Raw genomic sequence first — 21,989 nt, 5'->3', positions numbered from 1 at the left:
CACAGAATCTCACAGACGGTAAATCCAAGAGCGCGCACTACCTCCACCCGCAACAGTCAACCCACTACTAAAACCTCGAGTTGCTGCAGAGGGGCCAGGGTCGAGGTGGAGCAGACAGGACAGACTAGGGAGGGAGGAGAGAGGAAAGGGTTTGGGAGGAGAAAGGCCGCAGTTGCTCTCTCCTTTCATCTATTTTAGACGCCTCTATTTATTTATTTTTCTCTCGTGCTCTGCGTGCATAGTTTTTAGCTGCTTCTCTCTTTCTTGGCCAACGTGCATCGTTTATTGCTCTCAAGTTTTCTTGTGATCTGCGTACTTTCTCCCTCGCTCTCTCATGATTCTTGCTTTTGTTATCGACATCATTACTTTGTACTTGTGCAAACAAAAAAAGAGGAAGCAGTTCCATGATCATAAATTTCGACTGACAGGATACTTTACTTCATTCATCCCTCGCTTTTGGCACGTCTCTCTTATCCCCTTTGAGTATGTGATAGCGAGGGAATTCAAGTATGCTCCTATAATCACAAAATCCAGGTTTCTTGAAGGAAATTTCTATTGTTTTCTTCATGCTTCTACCAGTTTATAAGACGTAAGATATGAGAGTTTTGCATGCTTGTAGGCTACCACGCCCGAACTGATCAACCAGTAGCGCTCATCTTAACAGGGCGTAACATTCTCGTCCCGAGAGAGAGAGAGAGAGAGAGAGAGAGAGAGAGAGCAGTTAAGGTGTGAATAACGGATATGCTGTCAGCGGATATGAAGAGGTTTAGTGGATGTGTTTGTCAGAATAAGCCCTTCACTAAGGTGCTGTTTCGTTTAGTTTACTTTTGCTGCCTCCTGACGATTTCATGAGAGAGAGAGAGAGAGAGACCCATCTGATTATGAGCAGCGTACTCTAGAACTCAATAAAAGGAAATGGGTTCAGTTTGCAGATTATGGATGACTCCGAACGATTTTACTAGCTGAAGAACCTGCTAGTTTTCCTCAGCTTGGGAACCTACCTGACCAGAAGGCTTACATATATCGGGAAATGTGGTGCGAAATGGTGGGTGTGGTAGATGAAGGGTGGTGTGTAGTACAAAGCGTGGTAGATGTGTTAGTTGTGGTGCTTATGGGATAGTGAGAAGTTGTGTATTAGTTGTGGTAGTCTTTCATTAACTCTTAGCTGTGAGGCAGGCATGAATGAATCTTTAGTCAAATCAAGCCTATAATCCTACCTCACTTGGCCGTCAACTGAGCTGGAAGTTAGGGATAACAAATGTGCTACTGTTTTAGGAAGGCGTGGTGGTCTATAGAGAGATGTAGTAGCTGGAGATATTGGAAGATATTACAGCTGAGGAGGTTGGGAGAGAGTACGCAAGTGTGAAGTGCTTTGGTAAGCACAAACACGTACGATAAATCAGGGGGTATGGTAGTTGTGTCAAGATTTTGGAAAGTGCTGTAGTTGTGGAGACATTCTGGGAGGTATTCTAGTTGTGAAAAGATATGAAAAGTTTAAGTGTAAGGTAGTACAGTAGATGTAAGATGTTTTACTGGAAGATCCATCTGAGAAGGAATAGTAAATGTTGGAAAGTATCAAGTACTGTGGCGTTGTAGGTGAATAAAGGGATGTAGATAAGGTGGTTTAGTAGTTGTGGCGAGGTTTGGAGGTGTGGAAGTTTTAGAAAAGTGTGAAGGTAAAGTCTGTTGAGTGGTGTAGTAGGTGTTGCACAGGGGGATCAAGATAAGGTGGTTTAGCAGTTGTGGTGAGGGTTGGAGATGGGGAAAGTGTAAAATAGTATGAAAGCGTTGAATGTGCTGTGCAGTGTGTAAAATTAAATGAAAATGAAAATGTGAAAGTGCAAACTACGGACACTAGTCTTCAGAAGGAATAATTATGTCTAGCCTCTTTCCTCTATTTCTAGGTTAAGGAATTCAATTTTTATGACTTCCTCACTCATGGATGGTTTGAGAGAAGAGAGCTGTGTTGTCTAGCTGTATGTCACTCCATATTTTATATGGGAATAAAAGTTAGGATGATGTCGCCTAGATGTCACTAATTTTTTTGTCAACTCCCACCAATACAGTGCCATATTAATTAGTCCTTTCATGACATTGCAGATAAGTAAACACTGACAGATAAATAAGAGAAACCTTAAATTCTGTCAATAATCTGTTATTTCTTCCAGTTACCTACCACCTCCTCCATTAGTCCTTTCCCTAAACATTTCACTACACCACAGCCAGTTTCAGGTGTGTGTCTGTGGTCTCGGTAATCAATGGGTTGACAACCACTATGTAAATATTTGCTGGGAAAAAAAAAAAAAAAAAAAAAAAAAAAAAAGACCCAGTCCATTTACCCTGTCTAATCATGGTAATTTTATCTCCTGCATTATTTTCACCCGTTCCTTTATCAGAGCACCTTAAGAAAGTGAGCATTCTACCTTATTCTCTGCCCTGGCTGCCTCCCTAAATTTCTGTATGAACAATTAAAGCTATCCTATTACTACTAATGCCTTTGTGAATCCTTTGGGAAGTCACAGTCAATAGTTCTTTTACATATGAGGCTCATAAGTAATAAAGGAGGATTCTAAGACATTTTACTGGGGTTTACTAGCCTGGGAAGATCTCTTAAGGTCTTTAAATGCTTTCAAGATAGCCTAAAAGAAGCAATCATGGCAACTATAATCCTCTTCAACAATTATTTTACACTTAAATAGTTTCAGACTTAAAAGGCAAGATCACAATCCACCTACACAGTGTTAGCAGATAAACATGCTCTTCTTAGATCTCAACATCCTTTACTCTTTTCAGATTCAAACTGAGGTCAAACTTCTTTAACTTGTTAACTAGTTTAACACACCTCATTTGGTTTTGTTAAGGTCTTGAGTTGTACTGAAACTGTGCATGTAAAGCTACAACAGCATAACCCAAGTAATGTTTTCTCTCTTCAACTGAGCTGTAGGAGGTATGAAGTTGCTGGGTGATAGGGCAACTTCAACCTAAATGACATCCCATATGATTTCTCTTTTTTCCTTATTCCTTTTTCCTACTCATTCCTACCCTCAATTCTTCTTCGGGGTTGTCATCATCATCATTATCTAAACCTGTGTTGCCCCATGAGGAGCGTAGGAGCCCAGGGCTAGGCAAGCTGGTCTTGACATTTAAGATGAGTGGCATTACATGAGCAACAAACCCCAACCACCCCTTGGATATAAACCTGCACCGGCTCAATCCAACTGGAGTGCCTTCATTACCCACTAAACCACCAGGTGCCAAAATGTTATATGGTTATCACCCAGCATAGTAAATGGTTTGCTGGTGTACGGGAAACAATTTGGCTTGTCACTCAGTGTAGTATCACCTGTAGACAGAAGAGGATAGAATGAAGGAAAGAAAGACAGAAGAGGAAAGAAGGAAGAAAGGAAATGGCAGTCCGCCGAAAGCAGCACTACATAGAGTGCATGGACTGGGGTTGTTACTTCAATCTTACACAATAGAGATTTTTCACAATTCAGAATTCTAGAAATACTGATAATATTAGAGAAAAAAAAAGTGGATACTTTCACTGGGCGCAATGCTGAGAGCTCTATCAATTTTTGTACTTTCTACTTCCCTGCTTTTGGATCCTAGCTCATCCCATATTCATATTGGGATAAAAGGGTCAGGAAGATGATGATGATTATGATCCCAACTATTGAAAACTTACAGGATATTTACTTACTATTTCTGATGGCACTATTAAGAGCCTTGGATTTTTTCTTTCTTAGCAAACTTTTCCTTTATGGAATCAAAGAACAATGTGTTATCCACCTTCTCATTGTTATATATATCTCTGTAACTACATCATATATCTCATACTTCAGAACAAAGTGCACAAGTACAGTATTTCCTTAAAGTACAAAAATATATTTAACCCTACAACAAAATTTCCAATGTAACTTCCAAATGTTAAAATACAGAAATCAGTACAATATTAAAAACTGTAACAAAGAGAAGCATAGTGTCCATTTCATTTTCTACCGATATAGAAAAAAGTGTTTTCCTTCAGCTAATTTACATATTTTATTTGGCACCATCCTCACCTCAAATCATATACTTTTATGGAAGGAGCTGCATACACCACATATTCTGTCTGGTACAAACAATAGAACTACAGCTCTTCTTGAAATAGTGTATGTAATGACATCAAATGATGAAAAATCAATAGCAACTGAAAATTTTACACCCAAAACACACCACATAAATAATCAACCCACAAATGTCAACTGCTGATTACAAGGAGTTCAGCTTTTTTTCGAAATATATATTGCACCATGGAGAGCCGCCATTAGGTGACCAAGGCCAATACATGCAAGCATTCTGAAGCCTTGAAAAATGATACAAAACAAAACGATTCCATAGAGCATATCCTTAACTGAAAGACTAAATTTCTGACTTCTATATAATTATCTAATGGTTGTATAACAGCTATTTCTGGTACAGCAGGATACATACTTTATCAACGTTAATAAAATTTTAATGGTGAGAAAGGAGGTCAGGATGATGATGATGATGATTTTTGTATAATCTAATTCTGCCATCAGACTTCACTCAGATTAGGAGAACCCCCTTGTAATGTAAAGTTAAATATAATCTTCATTAATCTAATTTTTGTTACAATATGATTTGATTCAGATTGGCAGGTTGACCTCATAGTGGAAATGTTAACTTGGTATATTTCCTGTCTTTCCACTGCTATTATACCATCAAGAGCAAAGTTTCAGTGATAAATCCCCTGCCAGCATTACATTTATGAACATTTCCCATTCCTCCTTGGGTGCAAGATAATACCCTTCCTTAATACTTCTCTGTTGCTTACTTCACACTGTTATCTTTCCTACATACAAAATTTTCATGTAACATCTTATATCCACAGCTGACAGGCAACTGTTGGCAAACTTTTGATCGTGATAGCACTTGTCTCTTAAAACAAAGATAAATTATTACTAAAGCATAAATCTGCCATCAGTGGCACTATACCCAAGCCAGGTACGTGAATATCACATCGGTAATAATGCACTGCAATCCACAGAAGGCTTGAGACAGAAGTGCAGTATCAATTACCTCCGATAAACGTACATTCAATAATACTGTACTGTACTAATAATGCGCTGTTAATTTGTAGATAAGAAGTATACATATGCTGTAGCCAATGTTTAAAGTTGCTGCTGATGAACTAACATTCTTATTAAAGAAAGCTGCTTGTGGATCATTATAAAGCTGCTTTGAAGTCAGAAATGAGTGTTTTTTGTATTTTTAACCCCCTCAATCATGAACAAAAAGGATGACTCGCTTAAACATAGCATTCTGTCTGCACACATCCAAGACTATATGTGAGGACTGATTACATAATCTATATATGGGTATTATTCAAATAGGTGTAATGAGTAAAAGCAGACATCATGAATAAACGAACAAAAAACCTGAGCACTATTAAACTACAGCACAATCATAATATGAATATTGCCATATATCTCCCGTGGCTAAGTTCAGTTAAGAAACAAAATCAACCTCAAATATATACTACCATAAAGCTGCTAAGATCTATTTTCAGATAAAATGATTGTATAACATGAACTGCGTTGAACTCTCATTATAATCCAGTAACTGACCTAACGTGCTGAATATATCTTCATCCCCGAAAGCATCTGAAGGCCATATTAGTAACAGAAACATAATAAAACAAGCAGAGGACTGATTCTTTGGGACCAATGACTATAATATTAAACCTTTCCATCTAATGCCATGTTCAGTTTTATTCTTGGTACCTCCAGATGTTTTTATTCAGTTTAGACTCTGAACTGAAGGGGTCAGAAATAGCCTTCAGTGACCATTCTATTCTGAACTCTGTAAAATCATCTGGAGACAGCAAGAATGAAACAAACACATCACTGAATTGAGGCAGTTAAAACTGAGGTCGGAATTCTGTATTTTTTATGATAATTTCATCTCCGAAGCAGTAATAAATGTGTTTTATCCACTATACTCTCTTACAGACACAGAAGTATCCATGTATAATGTTCACAACTGCAGTAAATGTTTGTCACAAACTGCGGGATTACATTCACACATCCACAACTTCTTATTAGTTATAACCCATTCAGCCTGAGGATGTATATTTTACTTTATTCTAGCTAATGACAGATGGGGTGGTAAATTGGTGAGGAGAAGGAAGACGAAGAGCACTGTTAGAGAGAGTGAGTGATGTATGCGAGGACAAAGTAGCCTGGAGGTGGTTGTCATGTTTATCTCCTGTTGGAGGGACCGAGGTACTGCTGTTTTTATTCAACTTCAAAGAGACCACTCAGTTAGGGGGATAATAAAGGCTGTTTCTAACCCCTTCTCTATGAAAGGGTCATTCCTCAGATGAAAAAAATAATCTGGCAGTAGAAAGAATAAAACATAAATGACATCCTCACACTCAAGGGGTTGGGAACACAGCAACAGGATTACTCCAAAGTCTGCTGAGCAAACCACTTCACAGGTAGTTTGGGAAGAATGTTGGGTCTAGTGTGGTGAGAACATCAGCCACAGTCTGGGCGAGCAGTTCACACTCCTCCTCAGTCTTGTGCCACATCAAGTCAGAGTGAAGGTCCAGGAAGCCATCCAGAGAACCCTCACGTAGCTGTCTCACCACCAGGCTCAATAACAGCTGCATCCCTGAGTCTGTGATTATAAACACAAACAAACAAACAAAGCTCACAAAACTGAAACAAGTAACTGTAAATAAGTGTTGCATGCTTGTATGAATCATTTTTCTTTCCCACCCCCACCTTCCACCAGATCCTTACTCTTAAACGAAAATGGGTGAGGAATTATGAAACAAGAAGAGAGAAGGCATGAAAATGGGACAACTACCAACAGCATAGGCCTACAACAGTGTAGGAACCTCCACATTGAGACATAAAAAATGAAAAAGGTTTAACTTATGAACCTACAGGGTGAGTGGTGTGACAGGGTGGAAATATTTGCGAGGACAATCCTCTTGAGGTGGGCAGACTTCAAGCCATACTTGTCTTTCCAACGATGGCCAGTCAGGATCATCTTGGCAAGCAGGAGGATATTGCGCAAATCTGGACAAAAGAACATTCTATAAAACTATTGTCTTGCTTCCCACACTGTACAGAAACAGCTACAAGGAAACAGCTGGGAGACTTTGGAACATAAAGTTGCTTTACAGTGCAAACTTACTGATCAGCATTTCTTCGGTTTTGCTATTATTTTGCTATTTTGACCAGTTTAGCTGCAACTTTCTGAACTTAAGGATTTACATACTCCCTGAATTATCTTCATTTCAGATCCTTCTAATAAACAGAATAAAATCATCCGGTACCAGCAAGAATGAAGTGAATATTACACCGTCTGGCTGGTAAGAGACACCATTAAGTGGCGGCACTGATATAATCAAGCAGCTCCAATGGCCAGTTATACAAACACCCCTAAAATATCTCTCTATCCCCGACAGGAAAATGGAGAACTGCATAAAGGGTGCAACTTCAGTCTCCAGTCCACTGCATTCACATTTCAGATTAAACTGGGGCTACAACAACTACTACTACTGGTACTACTCTTGCTGAAGGAGAATATAAATGTACAAAACTTACTTTCATTTTTGGAGAAGAACTCCCTTTCAAGGAGGGCATAGCTGGTGGTGAATAGGATGGGAGCGGTGGCTGGGGCGGCAAAGAGGGAGAATAGGATGGCTGACTTCCCCGCTGCTTCTAGATTGGTTATTGCAGACTGAATCTCAGGATGCAAGCTGTTGAATGCGGCAACTCCTTCCACTTTACTCCATTTGTCACCTGTATCAATGCAAAAGTATATCCTGTACAATGCTGAGAGTTTCTATTCCCTCTCACTCCAAAATCCATTCCCTATGCACACTTTTCAATTGATTTTGCTGTTTGATGACAAGGGATCTTTTAATAAGAAAAACAGTCAACACTGCTTGCATCACTTTTTCAGGAATGAATATACCATACCAAAATAAACTAGTTTATGGTGCATTTTAGGATAATTTAATATGTGTCATGAACTAATTCGAAAATACACTTTAGACATGGTGACTCTATTGTCTGGTGAAGTTTTGGGGCACTACAAAGAGTCTTCAGGCCATTACACAGATAAATTATGCTGTGGGAGCCATCTTTCAGGGCTTCTTTCATATGCAGATACTCATTTCTCATGGATGTCCAAGTAATGTAATTCCAGGTGGAGGTTTTTCAGTCATGAAATGCCACCAAAGGGAATAAAAGGGGTATCTACTGGACATCTAACTTTAAATGAACTGGACTACAGTAGGCTGGCCTCAGGATTCTACACCCTGATGGTAAAATGAGAGTGGCTGCTTCTACTTTTTTTTATGTACATAAAAGATTCACACACACCAGTCACACAAAAATCGTAAAAATACAGTAATCAAGTGCACTCACCTCGGATCTGTGGGATGATATCAACTGTAAATTTCGAGGAATTCATAGAGTCCTTTATTATTGTTCGCACAGCCTGCTTCCACATGAGCACCTTCTTCACTGTCAGTCCAGAGATGTTCGCACCTTCCAGAGCACTTTTTACACTGAAAAAATGCCTAGGGTTACTATTCATCATCCTGCTCTTTTTTCCCCACCAAAGGACAGGATGCGGTGGGAATCATGAAAAAAAAGGAAAGAGAATCACTACAGAGGGAGAGCTATCATCAGCACTGATACGAAAATGTATAAAAATATTTGTGGATTAATAATTAAAAAATGTCAATCCATCTGAGCCCTTTTACAATGATAAAAACTTGTTATAAAAAATGTTTAAGGTATCTTTATGTTTCTGGTATTAAGAGTTTACTCAGACCTTATTTTTAATTCCTTTTACTATTTTTTTTTTTTTTTTACTATGACATCTTTTCATGTTATTTTGTTATCTTCAGACGATTATATTCAGCTATAAAAATACTTCTCACACTGAAGTGAATGAATGCAACCTTCACCAACACCTTCACCGTGAGTGAATTTAAGTGGATGAAACAATGTAATGGCAGCTTAAACTAAGTGAAAAAGATGCCCTCGGGAAGAAGGGGCTAAAGTTTCAATTTACAGTACTGTATCTATGGCTTGGAAAAAACAGGGATATCTTGAGACACATCCCTGGCTTATAGTAAGGACTGGTTTATATTCCACTTTTTTCAAAATTTACCAGGTATTTTTTTTTTTACATACTGTTGAGAAACCTAATATCCATCATCATCATGTTCATGTAATACTGTTGGCATATCTGGCTGTCTGTTTTTATATTTTTTATTTTTTGAGAAAAATATAATCCAGCTCACCAAGTGTTTATAGCAGTGCGCAAATGTGCTGGGCAGAGCTGATTACTGATGTCCACAAAGCGAGGTCTTGAGCCCTTCCATTTGGTGCCATTCCACTTGAGGTAGTGTCGGCCATGGGCATCATACGATGACTGAAATATTTTCATCAATGAAGTTATTTATCATACATGCTGTGTCAATTACCCACCTCACACCATTCTTCAGTGGGAAAGAAGCTTGAATGATAATGATGATAACAATTATCCCAATACAACTGATGAAAACAAAATAAAACAAATGGAGTGGAAGAACTGAGGAGAAAGGGTACCTTGCAGGGGTTGTGGAGAGCAGAAGTCAGTGGTGACATAAAGGACTGGAGGTGCTTCTGACATAACCGCCTTAAATAAACCGTAAATATGCAACAAGGAAGAGATAAAAAGACAGATGAAAGATGTATGCAAGTGAGGGACTGACCTTGATGCAAAGAAATTGTCCATGGGTAATGAGAACACTTTATTTTACGGGTGAGGAGAAAACTGTCTTTTTTGGTGGGAAAAGGAGTTGTATTTATTATCAAATATTAAAACTATACTGTACTTTTACTGTTCATAAATTAACAGGGATGACTAAATGGCTGACCTTGAAATAAGCAGGTGTGTAAGGTGCCCCAAGAATGAGGAGAATGTCCCAATCATCTGCCTTGCAGGTGACCAGGTTCTCTGCAGAGCTTCCCACAACTTCATACTCTGCTGAGGTGAGGGAAGGCTCTTTGCTGCCTTTCAGTTTCTCACTTAGATACTGGATGACCCGTCTTGTAACCTGACGAGTGCGGCATCTTTATAACACATGGACAAGGCAGCTGGCGAAAAATAGGGTTGAACATGATTTCCATGTATACCAAACAATAATACATAACAACAATGAACTGGGATACTTCTTTGCTACCCTCTAGCTCCTCATATAGGTATAGGTTGACTGATGTTTTTATCTATACACGATCCTTTGTCATAGAAAAAGAGTTACAGACAACACTGAGGCAGTCTGGCCCTAACCTGGTCCTTGTCCATGATGCTCCTCTGTCGCTGATGCAGGTTATCCAAGGTGAACTGAACCGATGGCAGCTCCGGCACCTGCTGCTTACGCTCTGCCACCAACATTGTCATGTCACCACTGCCCTGTAATGAGGATGATACACAATGACACATAAAACTATAAAGAGTAAAGCACTGTTGGAGTAGGTGCAAAAATTTATTGTATAATGAGAAAAAGGAACTCAGCGATCTTATAAATGAAAGAACGCTTAGAAACGAAAAAAGGTCCTACATTCTTATTTTGTATACCAAGTGAACTATACCATATTATCTCCTCCTCATGGGTTCATTAGTCCCACTTGGATGATTATTAATACCCCCTAGGGTCACTTGTAACATGTCATTAAGACAATATTTAACTTTTGGCACAAAAATTCACAAGAAATTATCAATGTGCTTTATGACAGAGGCTCTTCTCTATGACTTTTCCAGTGCAAATGGTTTGTTTACTACCAAATAAGGTGGGGAGAGGCATTCCATAACTCTTGTCTCTGTCAACTTTTGCATGCACATTAAATTACCAGTAGGATAAGTACGGTTAGGTTATTTAACTGCAGACATGATAACGGACATGGCAGAGTTGAATAATCCCCTCTTCCTCATTCATTATGAAATAAATGAAGCATTTGCACTCCAAAAGTCACAGTGTAGACCCCTTTAATTTGACTGAAAGTGTGAAAAAAAAACAACCCTCCTTTCTTTTTGAGGGGAAGGGGCTGAAACTTAATAACTACCCACTTATCTTCAACAACACTTCTACTGCAAATGGCCCCTGCGGATATTAATGACCACCCAAGGGGGATTAATGATCCCATGGGGAGGAAAGATGTACAGGTAATTTGCAGAAGTGTCATAGAAGACAATGTTGTCAAACGCTGATATCAACAAAGTTCAAAATAATTCTAGTTGTGGCTTCTGTTAAATATTTATTGACTTACAGACCAGGAGGGGTTCAGTACAGGCTTCATAACTCATTTGCTGTTAAACATCAATCAGAAGTTGACTTAATCATCAGGTGTCATCGTACTGAATGGGTTGATCCTGAATGGACCCCGTGGTAAAGTTTGACATGACAATCTCACAAGGCCAGAGGAAGTCAGGCTGTACAAATTTCCACGTAACCCTTACGTGATAAACAGCGTGTAACACTGACCCTATACTTACAGCGCTCACGCAAGAAAGTAATCAGCACGTACACGTCCCTACAACTCAACAACAAATATATGAAAGCGATAATGACAACACGACCCTCCCACACAGTTGCCTTTTCCACGTTCGCTAATATCGCTAACCTTGCTGAAGAAAATGGCTAGGATGTAGCTTAACTCATAACATTCCAGATTATCATTAAAAATCTCTTGAATTTTACTAGATTTTTGTAAAATTTTCCAAAATACAGCCAGATTTCTTGTCCCTAGAGGTCAGAAGCTATTGTAAATAAACTGAACAATAACTTGGCATCTCCGCTCCCTCTCCCTACTTTCTTGGGGGAAATGTCAAGTGATCAACATCGTGTATTTTTCATTTTGTTTCAGCTAATTTGTAGCATTACTTCAGGCTCCTCTAACTGTAAAACTTTAAACATCTACTATCTGTAGTAGGAGCTCAATACTGAATGCATCATTATCTTTTACTTACCACAGGAGCGAAACCGAGATATAAATAGCCTCGTCAACAGCGCTAAATGAAGGACTCGGGGGGTTGTGTTAGATAAACGCACAGCTTAAGCATTCTAACCTGTAACGACCCTAATGGTGGCTATGTTTGATACCTGACTTTCCTTAACACATATTTTCTGGTATATCCTGAAGCTTATTTACACTCTTTTCATGATAGTGGAATGTAAAGATTTAAGTTTGAAGTGTTTTATTTATTTTTTGGCATACATACAAGTTTGACTGAATGCTATCTTATTATCAACTATATAATTGGAAGGCAAATGGTACAGCCAGTTATTTTTTTTGTTTTTCTAACTTGACAATATGGAAAACTGACCAAGTGAAGTTCCACTGCTACCCATATATTGTAGCTGCTTTATTAGTTTCCCTCTGCACTATGGATAAAGGATGATATTGTGGAACATATCTCTGCTACATTATGAGAACTCCATGTAAATCCTTATGATGAACTAAACACTAATGTATTATGAAACCCAGTCTAGGAAAAAAGCATATACTATATATATATATATATATATATATATATATATATATATATATATATATATATAATATGGTACTGTAATAGTAAACCGTCAGTCACAGTTAGTCAGGGATGTGAGCCAAAATATCACTATCACGTAACTGTAAACCGAGGGGGATCTGGGAAATCAGCTTTACAGGTATCAATGGAAGTTTAATAGCCAGTTTTTCTAACATTTCAGACTGATCAGCTGAAAATAATGTAAGAACAGGCAACTCATAACGAGGACTTCCAGTACACTGTATAAATGTACAGTAAAAGCAAGTCTATTGTACTCATCCATTTCTGTACAATATACTGGTATACATATCATCAGCCTAAGAGCCTAATTAACCTTTGCATGGCTGGTAAAAATCTAGTTTGCTATTTCAGCTACTGATGGATGATATTATTTTTTGGATTAGAGTGAATCCTAGAAGCCTGAGAATATACAGAGGAGCAAATGGAATTTTACCATACAAGACTGGTTTGATCAAAGTGTTAGCAAAGTATAAAAGTAGATGTGTGCACATCAAGCAGAGAGAAGACCCCATCAGAGTACAGGTATTGGCAATAGCTACGCCCTGATGTTTTAGTATAGAAGGAAGCCACAGCACAACCCACACAGGCATGTTTCTTGATCTCAGCACTGACCAGTTTAATTATACCGACATAACTGAAAAGGGTCCAAGTCTAGCCAAAACAGTCATATCACAATACTTGTAATATGTGGGAACAAATTAAATCAGACTGACTATCTTTCTCCATGTGCCATGCTAACTCTTGTTAAAGGGAAAAAAATATATCACCAGACAAAAAATGTTTTAGAACTGCTCACACTACATAAAAAATACTGCTGCACATTACTTCCTTATTGAAAGGTTAAACTAGATAACATGACTGACTTTTTCAGTGTATTTCATACAAATTATCCTGCATTTTGCATACAATGTTTTGATCTTTATAGAGAATAATTCATTTTTACAAGGTGGAAATGAGATTACTATGCTGTACATTAATAAAATTTACTTGCCAGACATATATGGCCTATACATTCTTCAACAACTTATCGTCCATTTCACAATCACCCCATCAGAGCTCCAGCAAATTTATTACACAGTGCAGTATACATATATTCTATCAATCATAAAGAACAAATGGTTCAGATGGGTTATTGTGATTTTTAATCACCTTGGCTCAATCACCTTTTTTAAAAAAGAAAATATGGAATTTAAGTACTATGATAAGAAAGACTCTTCTTCTCAATATATGGAATAACAATTATACAGCATTCTCTGGGAGCATTTGTGACACTACTGTACAGCCTGTACAGGCAGTCCTCATTATAAGCGAGGTGTCTGTTCCAAAATTTTACTTTTTCCACACAACTAATAATGCAATGTTACACCATGCACTCCCCTCTTTGAAGAGCTAAGGTGTTGCTCCACTTTACATGACTTTTGTTGGTGTGTAACATTCTACAACCAGATGCCCTTCCTACTGTCAACCATTAACCCTTGGGAGGGAATCAATGTTCAGCCCCTCGGTCAATGGCATGTGCTCTAACCCACTGCACCATGGAGGACATAATTGATATTGTATAGAGAGTGATTCTAGCAAATCCACTTTTTTGGCAGCGATGGAATTTTAATAGGCAGTTTTCCTGTAATTTACTAAAGGCTTAAGAGCAAAATGATGATAAATGGGAACATATAATGAGGACTCGCTGTACTAATACTATAAAAATGGTTATCAAATGCATTTCACTACAGCCGTAACCAATTCTACCTTTAAAAAAACATAATTGTCATCGTGACCCTTCTTCCCAACTAAAGATGGGGTATGGCTCTAGAACAATAACAGCCAATCCCATTTTTACCTTCCTCACAGTGTAAGGCGTATGGCAACTAAATAACATAAATATATATAATGCATCCACCCCATCGTAATACTCCATAATGGTAGAGAGTCTGTCGGTGAGGTGGTAGGAGTGAAAAGACACCATTGATGTCTCTTTAATTTTTCCAGTACCACCAGTGATCTTGAAGGAATCTGAGCTATTTCGCCATGTTCAGTATGTAATTATCAATACATGCTCTCCACTCCAAATTCTAATCCCTGCGACAGTGAGAGATTTTACAGTACAAAGTGAACCAAATGATGTGAAAGTTGATACATTTTTCAGTTACAATACACAGTGTTATATGTGCATGCAGAAACAGCAAATGCTTTAGGAGTTGTTGAACTTCCCTCACACACTCTGTTCAAAATTATGAGTGGTGTGTATAGTTTTCAGCCACAGTTACTGCTTACTCTCTACCCTGCCACTGACTGAAGATATCATAGCTACACTTTCACACCAAAAAATTATGTTAGTGATAATTCAAAGCTTTTCAAGCCTGCATGAGTTAGTGTCATTGCAAACTGCTCTTTGTGCAGGTTAGCAAAGGTCTGAACCTGCACCTTGACACTGGACAAGAGTTCTTACATTCAGTTGAAACCCTGGCTATGGTGTCCTTCATGCCAGTAACAGATACAGATTTTGAGGATGAGCAGGAATTGTGGTTTGTGAGTGTACATTAGATATACTACATTGGTATTTTAGTAAACTTGAAATTATACACAGCAATGAGCCTAGTGTCCACTTCATAATGCAACAGATATGGCAGAGAGAGAGAGAGAGAGAGAGAGAGAGAGAGAAAGTATGGGAATTCTTTGGGAAAAAAAAGAAAAAATTACCAGTACTGACCACAACTCGGTAATAAATATGACAGTCCGATGGCATACCAGTATTTGCCATAAGAGAGGATTACTGTGATACTGTGGGGTTACTTTGATGTATAGTGCTACACTGTTCTATTTCATACATTACATGCAAAAAGAAGGTGCAGACTGCTTGCTTTTTCATCTGCATTAATAAATATCAGTCATAAAACTTTTACATGTTTCATCTGGAAAAAATATCTGAAGAAGTAAAATGCTTTCATCTCTCATTTGCATAATTACCTGGTATAAGAAGTAAACATATCATGGACTTATTAAGTGTATGAGATTTACACAAAAATATGTTACGTACCCCACAGTATCTCATTAACCCCATGATACAGTACCAGTGGCTCTATGATAAGGCAGCACGTGTGGCTGTGGCCTGTAGCTGAGACAGCGAGTGAGGCAGCAGCTATGTGTTGTTCACTCTCTCCTCAGGTTATCCAATCTGGCCTGGATGTCGTCGTCAGCTGCGTCGGCCACTGCTACGGGAGTCTTGGCGGCAGTGGAGGTGCCCAGCGTTCCTCCGACTGCTGGTAACTCACTCATTCCTTCTGTCATCTGCAGTCCTAGTTCATCAAGCACTTGTGATACAATGGCATCACTGCAAGTCAGGAATATAAAGCACAATTTAACACACTGTACTCTTTGAAGGACGAGTATTGCAGTGAAATTGTATACTAATTAAATGGAAAGTTGGTTAATATAAAAACTATAGAAAGTACTTATTTTAACACTGACTGAAGTTCAAACACAAGTCGCCAAAGAAGTACTTGTGCATGAAAAAAAAAAAAAAAAAAAATCACAAGTTAAAAATATTAATGACTTTGCATTATTTGTACAAATCACTTGATAAATTTAAACATCAACTGCACAATCTTGCACAGTTCTGCAAGATTCTGGCAACATTACCTTTCTTCTTCATCATCTTCATCTCCCATGGCATCATCTATGACATCATTCATCATTTCCTCCTTCATGTCCATAATTTCTGACTGCTTCTCAAATTCCTGCATGATCTGTTGGATCTGGGGAAGCTTCAGCTGTCTGCAAAAAATAAACATGAAATTTTAGCCACTGTCCTACCATGAACTGTATCTACTGGGCAGCTGCACATGCCATCATCACATCATTATCCTGTCTTTTTTCCCAATAAATGGGGGGGAGGGGGTGAGGCAGGATCCAGAAAATAAAGAAAGAGAAAGTACAAAGATGGGAGAACTACCAAAAGCATGCCCAGAGACTGGTCATACTCTTTCACACATTACTCAGGCACCTCGAATCCTGACTCCTCTCACTGGCCTAACCATCTGTACATGCACACTACAATGTATATTATGAAAAGTACCTCACCCTCTCTCGTTCAGTCATTTATATTCATTGTTACTTTCACGAAGTACGGTATTCGAGTATGAAATGAAAATACCTCATTCTCTATCACTCACTTATTCATATTCATCATGGCTCTGGTGACACCCTTCATAGCCTGAGCCATTGCATTCTGGCTCTTGAGTGTGGTGATCTTCAGGGAGACGGCCTGGATCTGTGCACGCATCATAATGAACTTCTTGGTGTAGCGTCGTGTACGGACCAGGTCCTTCGCCATTACCTTTACTGCATCCTGTTGAGGAGATGAATGGTCTTGGTCAGGACTGTAGTTTCTATTCTTATCCTACTCAATCTGGTGGTGCATTTTTCATATCATTTTTGCTATCTCCAGCTATTTATATTCATCCTGGACCTTCCAAAATGGAGGTATTTGATACAGTACATCACTGAAGCCCTTTCACTACCGGGTCAGAGGGATTTTTATTTTATTCCTGCTATCTCCAGATGATTTTAGTTACTTCATAAAAGCCTTTCTAATCTATACTGGATGGGCTGAATAAAAACTTTCTTTATCCATTTCACTACAAGAGATTTCTCCTAAGCTGAACAAATCTGTCTGGTGGCAGTGTATATTAAATCAGAATGGCATACTCTGGCTAAATGTGTTAAAACTGAAAAGCTGAAGGTTTATCCATGCCACCAAATTCAGAAAACAATTTAGGGAACAATTAAGAGGATAAAAGAATAAAGGGAACAGCTAAGAGGATAAAAGAATATAGAGCAACCAATTAATGCCTCACCATCTGTCCCATCTTGGCCATCTTTTTAATATCGGCAATAATCTTTTTCTCCTGCTGCTCCATCTTGGCTCTCTCCCTATCCAGGTCTCTCATGGCCTTGTTGAGGGCGCGCTGGTTCTTCCGCAACATCTCCTCGGGCGTCATCTTCCGCCCGAACAGCCATTCCAGTGGCATGCTTGAACTGTGCTTGGCAAGTAACAGAAGTATTTGTCAGTAATGGAAGTAACAGAATTACAGTACAAGTACTCTATTTGTCAGTAATGGAAGTAACAGAATTACAGTACAAGTACTCTATTTGTCAGTAATGGAAGTAACAGAATTACAGTACAAGTACTCTATTTGTCAGTAATGAAAGTAACAGTTGCATTTGTCAGTTACACCAGTATGTCAGTAATGGAAATACTTTAACAGAAAAATCTGTCAGTAAGGGAAGTAACAGAAGTCAGTCAGGAACAACTGTCAGAAATTTAATATGCAATATAGCTTAACTCAGTCACACTTTCTCATCACTGTTATCATCATCCCACTTTTTTTTCCAACCAAATATTTGTTTATGTCGTGATATATAGTCTCTTGTTTAACAGTGTAGCTACCTTTACCATATTTACCTATTCTACATATAAAAAGAAAAAAAAAATCACCACCTCAACAAGGAATAAATTTCAAATATACAGAGCATGCGTACTGTCTGGGTAATATATCTACAACCACCACAATCTGTATAAAGAAGCCAAGAAAATCCAATACCATATGTGTTCACCATGCTACAGTAGTTTTATGGAGTGCTGTAATAAAGCCACTCTCAAGCACTGGCAAATTTTATTAGAGCAGTGGTGCAATAAAGCCAGTCTCAAGTATATGCACCTGTAAATTTACTATTGTTTATGTGCAATGCAGTCACTGTCAAACAAAAGCCAATTTACTGTAGGAGTGGTGCAATATAGCCACTTTCAAGTAACAGAGAATTTACTGTACAGTACTGCAGATACAAACTAAATGAGGAACTTCCAAAAGACTGAAAAATATAGTTTAGAGTGCCTTGTATTACTAGTACTGTACTGTATTTACAATAAACTACATATGCACTTGAAACATTAAGCTAATTATGTTCTCCATAATGTTTCCACGTACATAAACTACACAAAGCTACATTTGTTACCTTTTTATCAAGCAGACACTGTGACAGTATACCAGGTTTGGGGAAGACATCTACCGTACATTATTATGTTTCATTCATGAGCAGAACAAGAATACACTATTGATACTGATTCTCTTAATGTTCAAAGCCTCTGTGAACATTAAATTCAAAACTACTGCATAGCTACTTATACATACGAGTATATACTGCAAATACAGTATAAAATATCGGTATTGAATCATTACTACACTTATAACTGGGTGCCTGACCAAAGATTTAGCTACTTTTTTACCAGAATAACGGATTTATGGATATTTTTTCTGATTCTGCAAAAACTTGATATACCAGTATGCTTACACTCACATCAAAACAGTAATGCTGTGCAGAACAAAAACAATACCACAGCCTAGAAAAAAAAAAGAAAAAAAAGGCAGCTACAGTATTCTTATTTACACCATGATTAGTATTCCAATATGGTACAGGTAGGCCCCTGTGTTAGTTTTATCATATATATAGACACTGCAGTTCAGTTTCCTTATATGATGAACAATAGTGCCACAAAACATTTTCTGGCCATATACTGTACAGTACATCATAATTTGGCATTCTAGCCACAGTCATTATTACTAAACAAACTACAAACTATACACAATTACCTCTCCATCCTGTAGTTCTAGTAAAAAAAAAAAAAAAAAAAAAAAAAGGAATGATAATAAAAGGGCATATCTACACAGATTAAATGTATATAGGCCTAGAGCATCATTGAGAAATATGCTATTTAAATTCTTAATACAGTACTCCACAGCGATAAGTTAGTGTTCTCTTTAATATCTGTAAACTTATACACCTCTATTTCTCATGAGTCACAGCTATGGCAGTTAAATGAGAAAACAAGTTAAATGAAAACAATTGCTATCAGTTAGATAGGCTATATCACCTATGAACAGATCTTGGGCCCATCAAACGACACATCAGAGTGGATACATTCTCATCTTTTGCCTTCATTACATCCACATTACCGTTCTTGGACATCTGGTTTTCAGTGTCCCCTCCTACCCAAGAAACAAGAATCCTGGCTATATTAAAGAGAAGTAGCTACTGCATATGGCACTGAGAGACAGAATGAAGTCCAAGAAACTGAGAGTGTACATGGATACAGCATAACTGGTGATCACTTGTGTGTATAGTGGTGTTGTGGTGGTGAAGGCGTGTAGTCATGTGGTGTGTATTAGAAGCAAGTTAATTTTAGGCAATGTTTGCATGATAGGTGTCAATACCGAAAAAATGGTGCAGTGGTACCAGTAAGTTCTGGATGTGGACAGCTTCAAGTGTGCAGTGTTGGGATGAGCTGGGGAGATGACTAGATGCATTAAAACAGTCTTGGGAGATGCTGCCTTTACATATGAAGAGAAATTCTAAATTTGGGGGATATAATCTTTGCTGGGAAGTGCTGCTATTGTCAGACATGAATGAAAGAAGCTTAGGAAACTATTATTCATACTGTACTTTTATTTTTGGTAATGAGGCAACTCTCCCTTCACACTATGGGACAATTATGAGCAGCATGTGTGAGAAGTGAAATGTAATGCTTTATATGGTGAAATCTGGGCAAAAATGGAGGAAGACTTGCATATACTTGACAATGGAGATGAAGACTGCTAAATGACAGTGCAGTGTCTCAATGAATGACAGCTGTAGGGGGAGACTTAAAATGTTCTGACATCTGGAGAGACTGAAGGAGGAAAATTAACTATGCAAGTACATGTAGGAGATGGAGCACCAGAAGGAAGACCTAAAGCCTGTGGATGAGGAGACTGAACACAGACACTACCAGAAACTGAGCAATAAACAGTGTCATCACTGTATTAACCAGGCTGACACATACAAGCGGTAAATTTTTAGAAGTAACCAACGTTTTCTTTTATTATTTTTTTTATGGTTTCCAATGCAAAATACTGTGCTTTAATTAGTTTTGACCCTCATTTTTGGGGGAAATTCCCCCTTTTGGAATTTTGAGTAAGATTTCCAAAAGTGGGTTTATCCCCCAAAATCAAGATCAAGATTAATTAAAAATACACTATTTTGCATTAAACCAACCCAAACTAACCTAACCTAACCTAACCTAACCTAACCTAGGCCTGATCTAGAGCCTGACATAGACCAAATGCACACGCCTGCACCAGCCAATATGGCGCAACATTCATCCGCTACTGAGCGACAGCCTAACCTAAGTCACTATATGACTATCCCTACAAAATTTGCTCCCCCAACTGAAACTAGGCTTAAAGGGTAAGTCTTAGTTAGAATAGTTCAGGGACGTAATATAATGAAAATTGGTAACGTTGGTTACTTCTAAAGTTATACCGTACAAGCATATATAAGGCCTTTCAAGTGAATAAAAAACCGTGAAAATAGCTTAGACCATGAAATCTACCAAAGATTCATATGACTCTTACCTTTATGCAACTTCTGAAACCAAACTGGATAACTTTTAGGCCCAGTTGCATAGCCTGATTTATGGATACTAAAGAAACCAAACCCAACAAGAGCTAACCTACTGATTTATGGATACTAAAGAAACCAAACCCAACAAGAGCTAACCTACTGATTTATGGATACTAAAGAAACCAAACCCAACAAGAGCTAACCTAAATGTGAATTTGAACACCCTATTCTCTGATTTTTCCTTCTCCGCTAATATTAGAACCACTAAGGTAACGTGGCTTTTTTGGTTTGATTAGGACTTGTGTAATTGACATAACACAAGATGCAACTCATCAGTATCCTAAAGTGGACTGCAGCTCACTGGTACATGCTGGAAAAATATAGTTCACTGAATATTAATTAAATAAAATTACATTCAACAGGGCGATACTAACTGCTGACTTTTTATAAACTCTGTCATTCATAAATTTTACACAGTATTTACCACCAAAAGTTTAATACTCTCTCACATACAAGGGCATACACACACACACCTGTACACTTCGAGAAAGATTTACAGTATACAGGTTTACTGTACCTTGTTGATGTGTAACTGCACTAATATGAGTTCGTGTTGAGGACTGGACGTCTCGGGAGGACGGGTGAGCACAAATGACGGATGGGAAAAGCGTGACGACTGACGTTAATCCCCAACAAAACCTACGAGTGACTCTGACTCACAGTGCAAGGTAGAGAGCTCCAGGCCCTTATCAACAAACTATTTCTCTCACCTTTATTTATCTTGATTTTAATGCCCATAATTAATATGAAATTCAAGTGAGAATTTGCTCAGCACAATACTATTATTCTGTGAAGCAGAAATGACAAAAAGGAAATGGTATTCAAGGTTATTTCAATTTCCCGAATATTGTGTGGGTCAT

General features: G+C 38.1%; 2 protein-coding genes across 4 annotated transcripts; both read right to left on the bottom strand.

The window, feature by feature from the left end:
- Positions 1-3,797: 3,797 nt before the first annotated feature.
- On the bottom strand, positions 3,798-11,689 carry LOC145391632 (uncharacterized). The gene is made up of 8 exons (XM_080266173.1): positions 11,575-11,689; positions 10,372-10,494; positions 9,959-10,138; positions 9,341-9,471; positions 8,454-8,596; positions 7,626-7,823; positions 6,960-7,094; positions 3,798-6,687 (listed from the first exon to the last, which is right to left on the bottom strand). Exons 2-8 carry the CDS (start codon positions 10,480-10,482, stop codon positions 6,500-6,502), a joined length of 1,086 nt encoding a protein of 361 aa, XP_080122299.1. The 5' UTR covers positions 10,483-10,494; positions 11,575-11,689; the 3' UTR covers positions 3,798-6,499.
- Positions 11,690-13,493: 1,804 nt separating this feature from the next.
- On the bottom strand, positions 13,494-21,805 carry Vps2 (vacuolar protein sorting 2). Of its 3 annotated transcripts, XM_080266286.1 has the most exons (6): positions 21,647-21,805; positions 19,281-19,297; positions 17,487-17,667; positions 16,803-16,978; positions 16,270-16,404; positions 13,494-15,961 (listed from the first exon to the last, which is right to left on the bottom strand). In XM_080266286.1, exons 2-6 carry the CDS (start codon positions 19,286-19,288, stop codon positions 15,781-15,783), a joined length of 681 nt encoding a protein of 226 aa, XP_080122412.1. In that variant the 5' UTR covers positions 19,289-19,297; positions 21,647-21,805; the 3' UTR covers positions 13,494-15,780. The 3 variants fall into 3 exon arrangements, with proteins under 3 accessions (XP_080122412.1, XP_080122414.1, XP_080122413.1); XM_080266288.1 differs by lacking the exon at positions 19,281-19,297 and having other exon boundaries at positions 17,487-17,672; XM_080266287.1 differs by lacking the exon at positions 19,281-19,297.
- Positions 21,806-21,989: the final 184 nt, after the last annotated feature.

Source organism: Coenobita brevimanus, chromosome 19 (genome assembly GCF_032717465.1).
Source record: "Coenobita brevimanus isolate Jiangsu-jjx chromosome 19, ASM3271746v2, whole genome shotgun sequence".
NCBI lineage: Eukaryota > Metazoa > Arthropoda > Malacostraca > Decapoda > Coenobitidae > Coenobita > Coenobita brevimanus.
Note: the sequence above shows the minus strand (reverse complement) of the source record. Positions and strands in the feature narration are given on the sequence as shown.